Below are 17,874 nucleotides of genomic sequence, written 5' to 3'. Positions count from 1 at the left end.
CAGATGTTAATCCACATATTCCCGTTGTGTTGTCCGTGTTTATGTAGTAAAACCTGACATTTTTAGCCATCATAGACGTTTTAGTTGCGATAGTAAAACCGGATATGGTGCGTTTTCTGTGTGACTTGACACCCGATCCTCCCTCCACTTGGGACCAGGGGCAGGACTACGATCCAAGTCAAGTCGAGGAAACCCAAGTACCGGGTGACCTGGAAGAGAGCACGCACACCTACAGGCCGTTCCCTCTGCTATTTTCCACCTTCCGAGAGCTCGCGACTGCCAAAAATGTTCAAGTGCATGCAGGGGGTTTTGTATCTGTCGGTGCTGGTGACGTTCGCCGCCTGCAACGCTCCTCCGGTACCGTTAGACGACATCCTCATTGAGAAAACTTTCGTCCCGGAGCAGTGTGGCCGGGCGGTGAAAGTGGGAGACTACGTCAGGTACCACTACATCGGCACGTTTCCGGACGGCAAGAAGTTTGACTCCAGGTGAGAATCGACCGCGCAGGTCAGCGGGGAAAGGTTTCAGTTTCAGGAGGGAGGGAGCGGGTGCACCGAGCGAGCTTCGTGCGCGGTGCGTAAAAGTGCGCGTCTGGTGGTTCGCCTCTGAGCCACGCAGGCAAAGCGGAGAGGCTGAGCAGTGGAAGTTAACTCTCCAAAACCTCCAAGCTGGAACGGGAATACTACTGAATACCACGCTCTAATGGGAGGTGGACTTTAGTCTTTAAATTAGATTTAGATTAATTTGAGAAATTACTAGTAATTAGATTTTCTTTTCTTTTTTTTTCTTTTTACCTGATGGGTAAATGCCCACATGGCCTTTGAATGTAGCTGAGCTCCACTTCTGTTTTTTTTTTTTTTTTTTTTTTAAAGTGTATCCACAGTTAAAAAAAATGCATATAAAGTGGACCCAGGCCTAAAATCCATCTCATGTTCACATCATTTGTCAAATACAAAAAAGCCGTGAACTGTATAAAATGCACACATTTCTTACCATAATCAATCTGCCATGTCAGAGGCATGACTTTTTTTCAAGCTTACTAATGAACTAATAAATTGTAGTTAGTGCTTAAAATTCTACTATTAATGATCAAGTCATTTCTTTTCCTGTAGTCCCACAAATCAAGAATAATCACATCATTGAACAGATAAATATGTGCATAATTGAGTGCCATTAAAACGGGATGCTTTAAAGTAAATGATATTCAGACATGAGCATGCTTCATTGAAATAACAGTGTGGTTTGTTTTTTTTGTTAACTCTCCAGCTATGACCGTGGCACCACTTACAACGTATTTGTTGGCAAGAAGCAGCTGATTGCAGGCATGGACAAAGCTCTGGTGGGGATGTGTGTCAACGAGAGAAGTCTGGTGAAGATCCCCCCTCAGCTCGCCTACGGGAAACAAGGATACGGTGTGTATGTCTGGATGAGTGTCAAACGTCCCTCTTGTCCCATCGTGGCTGTTTTATGTGGCTATTATAACCACCCCCAGATGATATAGTCGGCCCACAGCTGGCACAGCTCACCATAACAACGAGAAAACTATTGCGAGGACAGTGGCCAAGGTAGGAGGAACAGAAGTTACAGTCTTGTATAGAGAGCAGTGTTTTGTGTTGAGGCAGGGGGGGAAGTGGGCTGCCTTTAAGCGTCCATGTTGGATGATGTCAGAGGGACATCACAGACCAGGAAGTGGATCGGGAGGCAGCCGGAGTTTGTGCAGAGCAACCACTCACATTGTTGACGTGTAATGAAACCTGAGGCCCTCCGCTAATCCGAGCCTGTGTGTGACACGAAAAGCAGATTTGTTTGCACGTTTGCAGAAAGAAACATATTTGAGAAGTTTTCCAGAGACCGATGTCTCATGTACGAGCAGGAAATACTTAGATAATAGGAAAGAGAGGGAGAAAGGGGGCATGTATGGGCAGGCCAAAGCAGAGGCAGTGTCCTTTACTGCTCTGTATTAAAGGGATCAGAAAACCTCAACAAGGTAGCGGAAGGGTGTGATTGAGGATTTTTGAAGAGGTACAAAGAGATTCCAATGAAGAAAAAGAGACTGCCAGCTCATCGGTCGGAGACGTTTAATGGCTACCATGCACATGTGCCTCATTCAGCTTCTTTTTTTTTTTTTTAAATTTTACATCTGCTTTACAGTCGTGCAGTTTGTTTCAATTACCAAACCAGAGATACAAGTATTGAACTTCAGTATTCAACCTTTTTGAAAGGGCAACTTCAGCATTACGAACCCTTATGCATTATTAAGGGTCTCAACATCTTGAATAAAGAGACTTTAGAGTACACGTACAGTTGGGGATATTATGCTGGAGTTCCAGTTGCACTGCTCGTTCGGCCACTTACAGAATACGGGATACGAGAATGTTACCTTCCCTCTGCAGGTACCATCATCCCTCCCGACTCCATCCTCCACTTCGACGTCCTGCTGCTGGACGTGTGGAACCCGGAGGACGGCGTCCAGATCAACACGTACCACACGCCAGCCGTCTGCTCCAGAAAGGTGGAGGTGTCCGACTATGTCCGTTACCACTACAACGGCACCTTGCTGGACGGAACCCTCTTTGACTCCAGGTTTTTTTTTGTTTTTTTTTAAAGAGCATACACACAGTCACACCAACACGCGCCTGCACGCGTCTAACATTTGTTCTCCGCTGCAGTCACACGCGCATGCGTACCTACGACACTTACGTCGGCATCGGCTGGCTAATTGCTGGTATGGATCAGGGCCTCCTGGGAATGTGTGTCGGAGAGAAACGCATCATCACCATGCCCCCGTCGCTTGGGTACGGAGAGAATGGCGACGGTATGTGTGCAGAATTTAACGGCTCATCATTTTGTTCGTAATATGTGTCATTTGCAAATGAAATGAAGATTTTTAAAGAGTTCGCTGTTTCGAGAAAAGCTCGAAAAACCGACGATTGCCATGGAGACATAAACATAATGCAACACAGCTTTACACTTCAGCTTTATGTCCCATCATGTGTCACCAATGTCCAAGTGGATCCCCAAGAACTTGTTTTTTTTGTATTTTAGTATGAAAATCTCAAACTGGAGGGTTTGATGTGGAAAAATCTGATGCAGTAATAATGTAATCTTGTGATCTACTTAATGTCACTCTGATTCATCATCATATAATCATAGTGTGATTAGTAGAGATGAATAGTGCTTCGTGTTATGCTATATTTTAGAATATTCTGCTCAGTTTAGGGTTAAAAAAAGAATCAAACCTGCACATTGAAGGAGTGTAAATATGTCTAATATGTCAAAATTTCTTCTGCAAAAGTATTTTTTCCTCAATACACGACATAATCACTTCATCTGGAAATGCCGGATGCAACACTTACGTCTGATAAGCCTCAATAAATCGACGTTTTAATGGATATATGTTGTCACCTTCCAGATGAGGCTTTTTACATTTTTAGCTTTTGGATGATGATGGTTATTATTATTATTATTATCATTATTATTATTATTATTGTTATTATTATTATTTGTGGACCTTTCAAAATAAATAGCTAGATTTCCACTCCTCATATCTCTTATTATTCAAATCGTTCAATTCCAAGTCTGACTATTTAAAAGGCACAAAGAGCAGCACACATCACAGACACACCATTAATCATCATGTCAAAATGTCTCACATGCTAAAATCTTTTCGAAGAGATTACGAGACACTGCATCAGGACAGAAATCACACCGTGGGATCAGAAACAAATAAAACTCTTTGGAACTGGAGCCAGTTCAGAAGCAAGCCGTGCTCCCTCCACGTGGAGATCAGAGCTGCATGACAATGTTCTCTCTGTCTCCTCTCCTCAGGGAGTGACATCCCCGGACAGGCGTCTCTGGTGTTCGACGTTGTCCTGTTGGACCTCCACAACCCCAGAGACGGGATCTCCGTTACGAACCAGCAGGTGCCCGACTCCTGCACCAGGAAGACCATCGCCGGAGACTTTGTCCGCTATCACTACAACGGCAGCCTCCTCGACGGAACCTTTTTTGACTCCAGGTATGTGAACATGTTCAATGATCATCTAGGAGGGTCTCATCTTGTGCCGCCTGCAGTTTCTCAAGTTCGCCTCGGGGTGGCAGCACCGCTCTGTGCGCTGAGGCCCTTCAGACCCCTGAATCGAAACTTTCAACTAAGAACCTTGAGTTTCATGTTTTGTTTATGCAACACTGCCTTTGCGATCTTCTTTGGAACTGTAACCACTTCCTTTCGCACTGCAAAGGAGTTTGTCTTTATACCACCATGAATTCCGCGTGTTCTTGATCCAAGAGAAGTAAAGACAAAGTTATATTCTCAAACAGAATTTATTGTAATAAAGCAAAAGGATACAAATTGAATTTACCAAATCACAAGCGCTTGGTCCGTTCTTCTGAACAAGCCGGTGTGAAGGACCCGAGCTTCTAGAGAAGAAGGGCCCCGTTCCTGCCCAAGGCTGTTACGATACTATTCTACTTTTAGCTGATTATTCTGCTGCTATTTATGATTAAGTGGTTTTTAAGCTATATATCATTCAACTGTAATAACTGACAGGATGTATTAGTCATAGGAAAAAGCAGATCTTGAAAGAGGCTCACTCCGATTTATGAGGCTGCTGTGCCAAGTGAAGAACCTAAAAGCTGCATATAGTGATAGAAGCAATGAAAGAAGAAACACTTTGATTTGAAATATGGAAAACATCAGATTCATGGAAGATTCCATTCGATTTTGGAGGTCATCCGGAAACCTGTTTTTTTTGTGTGTGTGTTCAAGCTTTGGTGGACAACAGAAATCTCTGATTGTTTAAAACTTGTTTGTGCTTGTGTTTTTTTTTTATTTTTTAAATGATATTCTCATACATTATGTCGTGGTACCTGAACCCTTTGAGTTTTATATTCTCAGACTTTGATGTGATTCCGCGTTCTTATTTTCCCCCAGTTATTCTCGCAATCGTACCTACGACACCTACGTGGGCCAAGGTTATGTGATCGCCGGCATGGACGAGGGTCTGATTGGGGTCTGCGTGGGAGAGAAACGCACCGTCACCATTCCCCCGCACCTCGCCTATGGAGAGGAGGGGACAGGTGGGTTTATATGTGTGTGTGTGATATTTGGATGTCCTCATCACTTGAACGAAAAGTGATGAGTCGTGGATTTTTGATGAATTGCAGTCCTGGGCTGCTCTTAAATATACTCCTTCGGGGTCTTCCCCCACCCATCAGACACATCCCATGTTCTTCTTGATCACCCAACGTTAGTTTGGAAATAACCGTGTTTTCCATAATGTGTTTAGGAAGCCCCTCCTTTATCTAATTCTAGTTCATGCCCGTTTCTAATGGTAACTGCCATCGGACTTGGCTCCAGGTATTTTCACGGCTATTCTGGGACACAGTTATAATTGTCCGTGATTGATTTCCTTTTCTTTTTTTTTAAACATTTATGAGCTTATTACATTGTTTTGGTTCAATCAGCATGCACAGTATGTTCGGTTACACAGGCACTGGTAATACAGTGCTCCAGAGAATAAAAGATAATTATTCGACATCTGCTATATTTGCTTCTCTTTCTTCCCGACTCAAGGCTCCAAGATCCCCGGCTCGGCCGTGCTGGTGTTTGACGTTCACATCATCGACTTCCACAACCCGGCGGACAACGCAGAGGTCACCGTCACTCTGAAGCCACAGGAGTGCGAGGCGCACACCAAGAAAGGAGACTTCGTCAAATACCACTACAACGCCTCCCTGATGGACGGCACACCAATCGACTCCACGTGAGTAAATAGACTGAACGTAAGCTGGAAGTGACCGGCACTAGAAATTCTGCAAATAAAAAGATTTAAAAAGTGCTGTTTTGCGAGGGAAAATTGTGTTTTTATGTGAATGTCATTAGTTCAGTTGCTTCATCACCATGTGGCCTTTGTGATGCAATTTTTGTTGTGAAAATCTACTTTTTTTTGTCCCTTGTCCACCATATTTGAGAGAAATTGGCCTTTTGTGTACAAAGAAAAACTCTTTGAGTTCAGCTCGTGAAAAATGGGGACAAACTGGAGGGTTGCATTTATCTTTCTGTTCAGTGTAACAATGAATAGGTGTCTTTATAAACACCTATCATACACTTGACCTATGCCGTAGAAATAGATGTCCTTTTAACTGAATGTTTGTCCACCACTGAACAGGATTAAGTGGTATTTCGAAGAGGGATGGAGTGAGTGATTTGGTTTTTTTTCAGGACAGCCAGATTTACCTCCCAAAAAAATGGAAGTTAATTGGGAAAAAATGCTGCCTATTACAAATAACCCTTATCCCAGTTGGACCTCAATTGATCTGGAGCAACTCCCACTTTTTCTTGCTCTCAAGATCATGTTTTTATGAACTCACAGTCCAAGTGGGACTTTCATGCCAACTAGAGACAAGGTAACTAGTTTTTACTGCTGCATACCGACAACCTGATGCTCAGAATTAATAATAGGAGTTACTGTGTCTTCTATATGATTATGTTGTATACTTTGCTTGGTTATCCTGCATTGACCCTTTGCATTGGCCACATTTGGCTCATGGGACGATTTGCATAGCTGGCCGAGACCAAAATATACAACACAACCAGTTTCAGTTCCTCAACAGATGTTGAGAGTCAGCTGATTTGGTAAAGGTGCAACAACAATAATACACGTTGCAGGGCGCTCACATAGTGAGTACAGAGCACAAACCAAACTTAAAATTTGTGAATTAACTTGGATTTCTGTTTCAGCGCTCGACGTGCCGCACATTGAAAGACTGAAAGAAAAAGTCACTGTCTGACAAGTATAACGCGCCTACTTACAAAAGATTTATCCAAATTACATTCATTTTGTATTGTTTTTTTTCTGTTTTTTTTTTTAGGTATAATTATGGAAAGACATACAACATAGTGCTGGGAGCGAACCAGGTCGTCCCCGGGATGGAGGACGGTCTCATGGACATGTGTGTGGGAGAGAAACGACACCTCGTCATCCCTCCTCATCTGGGTTACGGCGAGAGAGGAGTCAGTAAGTCTCTCTCACACACACACACACACACACACACACACACACACACACACACACACACACACACACACACACACACACACACACACACACACACACACACACACAACCTCCTAACAATCTCTTTGTTCTTGTGTTGTTTGACCTTCACGGCAGGGGGTCACGTGTGTATACAGATTCCTCAGAGCCTTTGATGCTTTGGCCAATTTGGAAAGTGATTGTCTTGTAGCAAAGCAAGGACAGACGCCCCATCAGGTCACATATGTGAGATGTTTAAGGAGTGTCAAAGAATTTGAGGAGGATCGTTGCTTTAACTGAGTTGCCGGTGTCCTTCACTGCATAATCCCGGTTTCAGCAAGTTTGATAATGAGTGGCCTTGTTCTTCTGTCCAATAAGACACAGATAGCCAGACGTTACTTCAGCATCTGAACAAAGGCTCTCTATTCTACCAATAGGCGTTAAGGCATGAGGCTGTCTTTTATCATCTGTCACTACAATTGAGGTGTCGTGGATTTTTGATGAATTGCAGTCCAGGGCCAAGTGCGATGTCAGACGTCTTCCACGAACATATATCGATAATTCTGTAACTATACCGGTACTCAGCTAGTCAACAAAAGCAAAAACAGGCTGGAAGATGAGAACTGGATGCAAACGGAGTTTTATTGCTAAAACACAGAGCCCAGGTCGACCAATGGACACAAAGACTGTGCTTTCGGTTCAGCTCTTAATTACATTTATCGGTGCCCTCCCTCACCCACCAGGCGCGTCCCTTTTTTTTTTTTTATATCACCCAACATCTATCTGGAAATAACCGTGTTTCTACATAATGCATTTAGGAGGCCCTCATCCGCATGTTCTATTGGTATCCGCCATCTGTCCTACTCTAGGTTTCTCTAAAGTCATTCTGGGGACACGGTTATAATTTCCTGAGGCTGCTTTCCATTTTTTACAAACATTTATGAGTTTACTACATTTTGGTTTAATTATCACGCATAGTATGTTTGTTTACACAGATTATGATATATTTATTAGGGATAATATCAGCAGGGGTTAGGCAACAGCATTTGATTCCATTGTTACATAAAATTGATAAATGATGATTCTTAATAGCCTGATTAAAATAATAGCTATTCACAGAGCCTGCTTTCTAAATATACGACCTGATTAGCTGTCCGTTTTTTGGAGAGGGGAGGTGAGACGAGCAACTTGGCGTTAGCTGCTGCGCCCGGTCCCAGGCCTTGTCTTGGTTGGATCCTCCTTGAGGGAGACGCAGGATCTCCGTACAGAGTTACGGTCGCCCGTGGGGAGGGGGATTCCTCCGTCGACAGGGATAGTGGATTCTGCCGCGACGTCAGTCTTGATGCTGCAACCTGTGACCCGTGAATGCCTGTGGGTTCGATGGAGAGAAACTCCAGTTTCTCTTCTCGGTGCCGGTCTTCGCCCTCCCACTCGTCCCAATTCTCCGGAGACTCCTTGAGGGTTCGGCTCCTCTTGTGGGATGCATCTTCTTACGCAAAGGACTCCATTGATCTCTCCCTGAGACTCTCAAGTCTCAGATTTTTATTCTTTCACAACTCTCCCTTGTCAACTCCTCCTCTCTGCATTTGTTGTAATTGTCGTTTTTTCCCTACTTGTCAGTTACATGCTCATGCTCGCCTACATGCCTCCCCTCTTACCTGGTTTCAATTCTGCTTTCTCAGGCTCAGGCAAGCTCAGATTTAGCCTTATTGTTACATCATCATCCTGTCACCCGGTACCAGAACATCCTGCTTCCTAATGAGACGTGTGGGTGTGTGTGTGTGTGCGTGAGTGTGTCGGTTACACTTTAAATCGCTTTTTAATCAGAAATTGCAACCTTTAATCAGTTTGCTTTACTCTAATCATACACAGGTTGAATACATATGGTCACTTTCAGTTCCTTCTTTCCCACGCAAGTCTCCGTGGTTCGTGCTGGGATCTCAACACTTAAAAGATAATTATTCAACAATGGTTTAAGAATTAAGTCTGCTTGTCCTTGTTTTTAGTGGTCTGAACCCTTTATCTGATGGATTAGAGGCGTCCATGACCAGTGTCCATATTCACAAAGTCTCTCAGAGAGCTCCTCACTTCGCCTAAACATTCCTAAGCAAGGAATCATAGCTTCAGACTGATTCCGGAAGATTCTGAGAGCAACTCTGAGCAAGGAGACGACAGAAACATTTACCTTAGTGAGGAGGTGTGGCTGACCCTGTTGCTCTGTATAGGAGATTAAGATTATCTTGGGCTGGATTAAAAATGTGAAATCGTGAAAATTATTTTGTCACGATGATCAAAATCAGAAAAAAATAATTACATTTGTACACAGCTTAACTCATTCACATGCTAATTATAATGTGACTATTGTTATGTTTTCACCCTGGTTTGACAACTGGTGTTTAGATATGTAATTCTTCTCCTCAAGTAAAGCCACCTGTCTGGGAATCGTCTAACTGGGAATCGTCCATCTGTGCTGAAACCCTTGACACCATAGAGACATCTCTCCTAAATGGAACCATGTGTCTTGAGAGTGGGTCAAACATTATTCCTGCACGGTCCAGCCGGTAGCGTGTGATTAAATCGCTGTTGTTTGAACAAACAGAGAACATCTTTCCGCCATCTTGTCTGTTAAAGAAACCTTCAGACTTCACTCTAAATAAAAAATCTTAAAATTCGAGGGATTCTAAGATTTCAAGAGTGACGTGAGTAAAAGCGACTTTGAGCCTCCGGGTGCTTTATGAATTCGGGCCCAGGTCTTCGCCTCGTTCCACCACTGACCAATAGGTCATCTACTTCCAAGTCTGTTCCATGGCTGTTGTTGGAGGCCAGTGACTGTGGCTCTGTCTGCATATTCAATTGTGGATTTGGTGTTTTTGCAGGCTTGTGTGAATAGTGGGAAGAGCAGAGGGCTCAATATGCAGCCCTGTGGACTGCCTGTGTTTAGGATGAAGGTGGAGGAGGTGTGCTTTCCTACTCTAACTTGCTGTGGTCTTCCTGTGACCATGATCCATGATCCAAGCACCCAGGGTGGTATTTAATGTTGCTGGCAGACGCAGCTACCGAGAATTTGAATTTGAATTTGAATTTGAATTTGAATTTGAATTTGAATTTGAATCCGAATAGGTGTAGGAAGCAAAAGCGTATACACACCTACCCTTTCACAAAAAAACAAAACAAGGCTCTCGAGATAATGTCACACACACACACACACACACACACACACACACACACACACACACACACACACACACACACACACACACACACACACACACACACACAGATACGCACGCACGCACACACACACACACACACACACACAGATACGCACGCACGCACACACACACACACACACTTTTTAAACTGATATAACTACTTTTACAATACGTATTACAGAGAATAAAAGATAATTATTCAACAATACACATATATACTTCACATGTACATAATAATAGTGAACAAAAACATTTACAAATAATAATATTAGGAATATATTATTTAAATGTCATCAATTACATTTTAAATACAAAATATATACTGTGGCAATAATAAAATTAATAATATTCTCTATCACAATATATACAATCTATTATGTTTAATAAGTATTAATATATTTTATACCATTATATGCATATTATATATTATGTCTGTCCAGGTAAAATTGTTGCTTTTTTTTCTTATACTTATGAATAATATATGATTTAAAAAGCTTTTTAAACTGGTTCATGTTGGTACTTTGTTTTATTTCATCCTTTAGGCGGTTCAAAAATGTAACCCCTGTTGTTGTTACACTCATCCTCTTCAGTGTCGTTTTAGCACATTGCATCTTGAAATTTAGTTTTCCTCTTAAATTATATTCCCCTTCTCTCTCTTTTCCTGCAGCCCTTTTGGAAGTGCACCTTCATATAATAATTTGGACATTTTTTGAGTTGGACGAGATGTGGTGGTTTTAAATCTGGCGTTTTTAGGAACAAGCCATTTATTTGTTGTGTTATGTAACAGTCCGATGGCTCTTTTTTGTCCCCGTTATGAATAACGGGTTAGATGTTGGTGCTTTAACAAAGAACTGCCTGAACTTTGCAGTCTGTGGCTGTCACGTGAACACAGCACGTCATGTGACTTAAGATCACATATACTGTATAACGTGCGTTTTTCACACATGCATTGTACTCAGCGGATCAGGGACCTGAGATGTGGCGAGATTCAGCGTGAACCCCGTTCGCGAACATTCTACAGTGGCTATCCCATCCTGGACACACTCTGTGTGTGTGTGTGTTTGTGCAGCTGGTGAAGTCCCAGGCAGCGCTGTGCTGGTGTTCGACATCGAGCTGGTGGACATGGAGGAGGGACTCCCCGAAGGCTACATGTTCATCTGGAACGAGGACGTGTCCCCCGACCTCTTCGCCGAGATGGACAAGGACGACAACAAAGTGGTGGAGCCCTCCGAGGTGTGTGACGACGCCGGTCTCAGTTCTCTCTCTCTCTCTCTCTCTCTCTCTCTCTCTCTCTCTCTCTTTGTCGCTGCGATTCCGTGAGACTTTAGACAAACCGCTCTGTTCTCCGTCTGTTCCACACAGTTCACCGACTACATCCTGCAGCAGGTCAACGACGGCAAGGGCCGCCTGGCCCCCGGCTTCGACCCTTATCGGATCATCGACAACATGTTCTCCAACCAGGACCGCGACGGAGACGGGAAGATCACCGAGGAAGAGTTCAAACTGAAAGCAGACGAGTCTGCTACCCACGACGAGCTATGACGGGACTGAGTACTGGAGGGTCGCATGAATAACAAAGGGGGCCACGAGTATGTGGTGGGGGTGGTGGTGGTGGTGGTGGGGGAGGGAGGTAGGGGGGGGTGAGGGGGGTGTAACAGGAGAGGCTTTGTATGTACACATGTGCTGGGGCGAGAAAACTGTTGATATGGATTTGTGCTTTTTTAATTTTTAAAATGAGGCGGTAGTTGATCCTGTTTATTGGGTGCCAAATATGACGGAGGAGAAGAAAAAAAAAGAGAGGATTTTATCGGAAAATGAATATATTGAAAATAGATATTACAAAAAAAAAAAATTTGGGAGACTATGATGACAGTGAATGACTGTTTTTGTTTTACCTCGTTCATCAAGTTCTTCATTCCTACTTTTATGTGAGTTTTTTTCATCTTTTTTTTTTTTTTAAGTTCTGAAGGGTATAAAAGCACTCCTTTGTAACAAAACAAACAAACACGGCCTCACTCCAAATTCACAATGGACGTTACTTTGACTTCACAGACTATTTCTATCACTGTTACTGTTGTGTCACTCTTTATTTTCTTCAAATATCCGTAACATTTATTACTGCATTATGGTTTCATGGATAGAAGTTACTTTTGTTTCAGAGGTGCTGCCTTTTTGTAAAGTTGAAAAAAAAAAAAAAGTAGCCACGTCAATGACATGGAAGTAATAAATTAGAACATGTTTTTGTTCCTCCCTGCACCTCCCCCTATTACTAGACGTGTCTGGATGCGCTCTGTGGTTTCAGATGGTAAAAATGACTCACGGAGCTTCACACTGAAAGGTGGCGAGTCCTCAAATGTTCTACAATCATTTTCAGTCATTTGTTTTGTTTATTTGTCTGTCAGTGTGTGGTCTTATGTGTGTTTGTGACTGAGAGTGAAAGACAGGAACGTGTGTGTGTGTGTGTGTTGTTTTTGTATTATGTTTTTATTCAGGAGTACCAATGGTTGATGGAGACTGTGTCATTTGAGTTTTTTTTTTAATAAATGACTTGACCTGAAGATACCCGAGGTGTTTCTGTTTATTTGCCAGTGTTTACTTATGAATAGAAAATAATAGAACGGAATAGAATAGAGCCAAATGGAGCATCACAATGTCTTTTCTATTAACACAAGCTGCCGTTTACCTTCTTGTATATAAAAATATATATTACACCAAACTATAGTTAACAGGGTCAAAAGGAGGATCAATGCTTCCTTTATAACCTCCTTTAGCCTAGGATGCATCCTTTCTCAAAGGAGGGATAATGCTGCCCCACAATTCCTTGCTGCAACTAAATTTAAAGGGACCCACTCATCCAAGTTCAGGGAAACTCACGATGACTGAAAAGGGACGCAACTGATGCAAATTACCAATGCAATAATATACCTTGACCAACTTTAAATAGTCTAAAGCCCATATCCCGACTATGAATGTTATGTTGTAAAACGAACACAGTAGAGAAAAAAACTTTTTGGGCAGCCTATTCTTAGTTTGCATTGGTTTATTATTCACCTGGCAGGCGTTTCACTTACACGGTAGCCTCTTTAACTTTGATTTCAATTCAAAACACGCAGTATTTGAAATTATATCAGCGGTTAGAGGCACAGGGGAAAGCGTTCGATGTGTGCTTTTACTTGTCCATTTTCGGAAATTTGTAGTTTTTTTCCTGTCAGTAACCTGCACTGCTGTTGAATTATTATGTCAACGAGGTGGATGACGTCACGGGGTGAAGGAAAGGTGAGGTCATCCACCGGGTGAAGGGGAAGTGGATAGGAAAGGAGATAGGATATCGCTTCAGCTCCTCTCTCGCGCGCGCTCTCTCTCTCTCTGTGCAGCGGTCGAGTGAGGAGGGGGGGGGGGGGGAGGAGTCAGATGGCTCGCCGTCTTAAAAGCCGCGGCTAGGAAGCCGAGAGTTTCCTCCTCAAGCTGGACTAACGAGCACCAGACAGCCACGCGGGGACGTTCTCACGGCTCCCCTCAGATGAGAGGGCGACGACGGTCCGAAGCGGGGCGTCTCAACTTTGCGGAGCCATGGAGCATTTCAAGCTGCGGTGTCAGGTGGGTGTGTGCACAGACACACTGCTCCCTGCAGAGGATGAAACTTTCTCCAGACGCCACATGTGGGTGTTTTTGTTTTTTTTCCGAGAAAGACCAAGCGACGCTTCCTCCGGCAGCTTTACCACACTTACACGGTCACAAATTCTTAATTACAGGCGCACATACAAGCTCACGTTTTTTTTCCTGCTGTTGTTGCAGTAAATTTGGTGGACATTTTTTTTTTTTTTTTTTTTTGTGCTCCTGTGTCAATGTGAAGTTTCTGTTTCCTTCAAGCGCAAATCGACATAGCAGCTCTCAGTGGATATCTCGTGAAAGACCCCGGAGTGGTCGCTCATTGGAGAAAAGGGCGGTGCTTAGCTGAGATTGACGGATTTCACAGCCAATCAGGAGAGGGGAGCTTCTCTCTCTCTCAGCCAGGCTCCATCATATCTTAAAGAACTATTAAATCCAGTCAACAGTTCTTTCCACCGAAAGAATTGTTGAATGTACTGAAATAACCACTACACAAGGTTGACGCTTTTCCGTCACCCATCGTTGGGGTACTGTGGGACAACTGAACGGCCTGGTTTTGGGGAACCGTCTGCTGATTGGTCAGTGATTTACTACATGGCCTCAATATTTTAATATGTGGGCTGTATGAATCCACTCTTAACATATTTAGCTTTGCATTGTTGTTTTTTTCTGCGTCGTGTTGTGGACTTTTGTTTTTCAAACAGTTATAATAGCCTGAGGCTGCTTTCCAATAAAAAAAAAAACCCATTTATGATCCTAATACATTGTTTTGGTCTAACCAGCTTGCATAGTATGTTTGTTCACATAGGCTTTTTCTCAATACAAGGTTTACAGAGAATGAAAGGCGCAACAGCGTTTGTCTCCAAAGAGCAGAAGCGAGGCAGGGATGGAGACTGGGACTCGGTAGCTGATCCGGGATCAGAGCTCGGAGGCAGCCGGGGACGTCTGTCGGAGCAGCTCCGGTGCACTACAGAGTCCGCTCGCCGCATCGCTGTCCGGAGCCCCATTGCGCTGGCCGCCAACATGGAAATTGTGGCGAAAAAAAAAGTTAACTAAACAGCTAGTGCAAAGCAGAGGATGTAAACAACAACAACAGAGGATTTATAAGGTCCAGATCTGCCGCCCCGACTGAGATTTCTGTTGCAACGTCTCATAACTGCGGAGCTCTAAACCCCGCCCACATCTTAACCGGACTTTCTGCAGAGGAAACGCGCAACAGATTAGGCTCTTGGTACAAAGCAAGGTTCTTTCCTTTTTGTCATCCGAAAAAAAATAGTCAAAACTATTTCAACAAGATGAGGGAGGCAGAGTTTCTTTTCAGGACCATTTGTTGTTCCACCACGCCTCCTCACTACACAACCAAAACAAACGCGTTCATAATTCACTATGATTGGTTGGCCAGTTGCTCTGGTCTGATGCTTCTGCGTGTCTGCTTGTCAGCTGAGAGCGGTAATACATACAATGTTTGTATTGTTTACGTTTTTTGCTGCCTGAAGCCAGTAAAATGCAGAAGCTGCCACAGGAAGTGCTACAGCGAACCTTAACCGCCACTTTTTGCAGCACCTCGCCATTGAAGGCGTCAAACGGAACGTTCTCAGTTGGAGGTGTCCACTGAGCTCCGAGCGTTAAGAAGTATCATCAGCAGGTTGAACAGAGACACAGAAAGGCATAGAAGTGGAAGAGCTCATACGACCTTGATGACGTCACCAATCCCCGCACGGACAACACAAGCCTCATTTCATCCTCGTGGACGGCGAAGCTCCAGCTCACTGCGGCGCCGTCTTCAGTGGACGCCTGCTGGAGACGGCGGGACCTCGAATGGAGCGACTTGCACTTCCTCCAGACCTGAATCTCTGCTGCTTGTTGAACCTCGCTGTGGCGAGTTCAGTTGTCGTTAGTTGACTTGGTAGTCGTATGCATTGAGCCTGAGTACAGAAAGCTGGGATTAAACAAGTGTAAAGTGCCTGCGACTTCTGCTCAATTGACTTCTTTGAGTTTTTCTACTTTTCGATTTATCCCTTTTGTTCAGACTACAGAAATGAGCCACCAGGAACAAAAACTTCACAAAGACTGCTTTGTAAGCATTGTGCAGTTGGGCGTAGCCTAATGATCAGTTCTCCAACACAGCAAAACTGCATTTTGCTCACATTTATAGTCTTGTTTAGAACATTCTGCCGTTTCCAGTGAGAACTAATGGAGACATTATTGGCAGCTTTCGTCAAGTTGCTGCAATCTGACATTATTTCATATCATGTCTCAATCCAGAGTGCGAAGATTTTAGGTTTCCCCTGGCAAACATGCAGTAGAGGTCCCTCTATGTCAATCCGCCCTCATTTCCACTGCGACTTCCCTTCTTCCCATCTTCTTGTACTCCTATTCTCTCTCTCTCGTCTTAATCGGAGCGCCTATGACCTGGTGACTGGAGGCCAACCCAGATCTGATTGAGATGTGGATCCGAATTGAATTAGGTTTGAGTGATAGATGGAGCCTGGCTGGGAGAGCGGGCTGCCGATCAAATAACTGAATGTACAGGCAGAGTCAAGTCGCAAAGCAATGGATTTTAAAAAAAGAAAGAAAGAAAGCAGGAAGTAAGGAACAATTCTGCTAACAAGATATCATGAATTCTTCAAGCATTGAAAAGCATGTGGAGTTCACGGTTAAGGACTGCATACATATATTAACGTCAGTTTTCAAAATAAAACTTTATCCTGCTTTGGATGTTAGCTGGAAGTGGGGAAACTCCACCCTAACTTCTACAATAAAAATGTGGCTAAAGAATTTACTATGTTTGCTTTAAGCTCCAATGAGGTTGTTTTGAGGTGCCACAGCATCAAAACTGTAAAACAAACAACATTTTGGATTAACCGAGATACTTTTGTAAAAGGGGGGGAAATTCATCTTCTGCAGTCTAATCAGGCGCCACTGATGGTTGACGTTATTCCTGCAAAAGGAGTTTAAATCATTCATTAATCCAAGGATTTTGTAATTTTTCCAAATTTGCATTTTTTTCCCTGGATGGACTCAGATTCTGCAATCTAACTTGGCCACAACACACCTGGAGTAGCTTTCAGCACTTGGTTCACGCTATGGCGTGAGCATTTTTCTCACCAAAAAAAGAGAAATTCTAAAGTATTCCCTCTATCTAACCCTTTGTAAGGAATGTGACCACTTTTGGTGACATCTCTATTCTTTTGCTGGGTTTGGTTTTCATTCATTTATGTTTTATAAAGATGTATATTGCTAAATAACTTTTTCCTATGTGTGCAGATATCTGACCTGTGTCACAATGTGTATTTCATAGGGATTGTATTTGCTTTGTATAGATATGCATGTGGTCCTGTATATGCAAGCTTGGCACAAAAAGGACATTTGTGGTTTGTCAATCTATTCGTGTGTGATCAGTGCCTGATTGCCACTTTACGAGCCAACGCCATTAGGATGAGACTCTGCAGCCACTGGGATCCCCTGTAACTTCAGTTGGGGACTGAACTGTATCGTAACAAATGACTACACCTTGTTCCACTGAGCGGACTATAGCAGAGAAGGAAACGGCCCTGACCTCAGCCCACTTTTGGAAGAGATAAACCGACCCCACTGAATTGACGAACAAAACCACGATCTCTGACTGTTGGTTGAAGATTAAGATGCTGTTTCACCGCACTGTGAGCAGGCTGCTGTGGCTGAGTTGTTTTTCCACCTGCTACTATTAAATGTATGAGGACTTTTCCGAGTTACAGATAATCACCCAATTGAGATTTTCCTTACTTAGTGCACTATCTTTCGACATCTCTGGTAGCCCATCTTTCATAATGAGGAAAAATTCCGGCACACCGGGGCCGTGTGTGTCTCGCCACAGACAGGTGGCCTGCTGCTCCCTTCAAGTTAATCCTTCAAGTGCTGTATAAATCCATCCATGACCCCACATGTAGTGGCCGATAGGTTTCAGATCACCTCTGGATTTGGTTAAATTCAAATTTTGTGGGAGCCTGAAGACCAGTTGTTGGGCTCATGCATAG

General features: G+C 43.4%; 2 protein-coding genes across 2 annotated transcripts in view; both read left to right on the top strand.

The window, feature by feature from the left end:
• The first annotated feature begins 180 nt into the window (after positions 1 to 180).
• fkbp9 (FKBP prolyl isomerase 9) lies at positions 181 to 11,828 on the top strand. The gene is made up of 10 exons (XM_080515934.1): positions 181 to 488; positions 1,267 to 1,412; positions 2,394 to 2,583; positions 2,670 to 2,815; positions 3,829 to 4,018; positions 4,934 to 5,079; positions 5,576 to 5,765; positions 6,874 to 7,019; positions 11,319 to 11,482; positions 11,612 to 11,828. The coding sequence occupies exons 1-10, from the start codon at positions 286 to 288 to the stop codon at positions 11,789 to 11,791; spliced, it is 1,701 nt and encodes a 566-aa protein (XP_080372060.1). The 5' UTR covers positions 181 to 285; the 3' UTR covers positions 11,792 to 11,828.
• A 1,897-nt stretch (positions 11,829 to 13,725) lies between these two features.
• Positions 13,726 to 17,874, top strand: part of LOC308144985 (uncharacterized protein) — a 10,068-nt gene continuing 5,919 nt past the window's right edge. The window contains exon 1 of the mRNA XM_080516296.1: positions 13,726 to 13,846. Within this exon, the coding sequence (XP_080372422.1) occupies positions 13,820 to 13,846 (27 nt within the window). The 5' untranslated portion in view covers positions 13,726 to 13,819. The remainder of the gene's footprint in view (positions 13,847 to 17,874) is intronic.

The sequence above is a fragment of the Blennius ocellaris genome, assembly GCF_963422515.1.
Source record: "Blennius ocellaris genome assembly, chromosome: 20".
In the NCBI taxonomy this organism is placed as follows: Eukaryota; Metazoa; Chordata; class Actinopteri; order Blenniiformes; family Blenniidae; genus Blennius; species Blennius ocellaris.
This window is presented reverse-complemented; position numbering and strand designations above follow the sequence as displayed.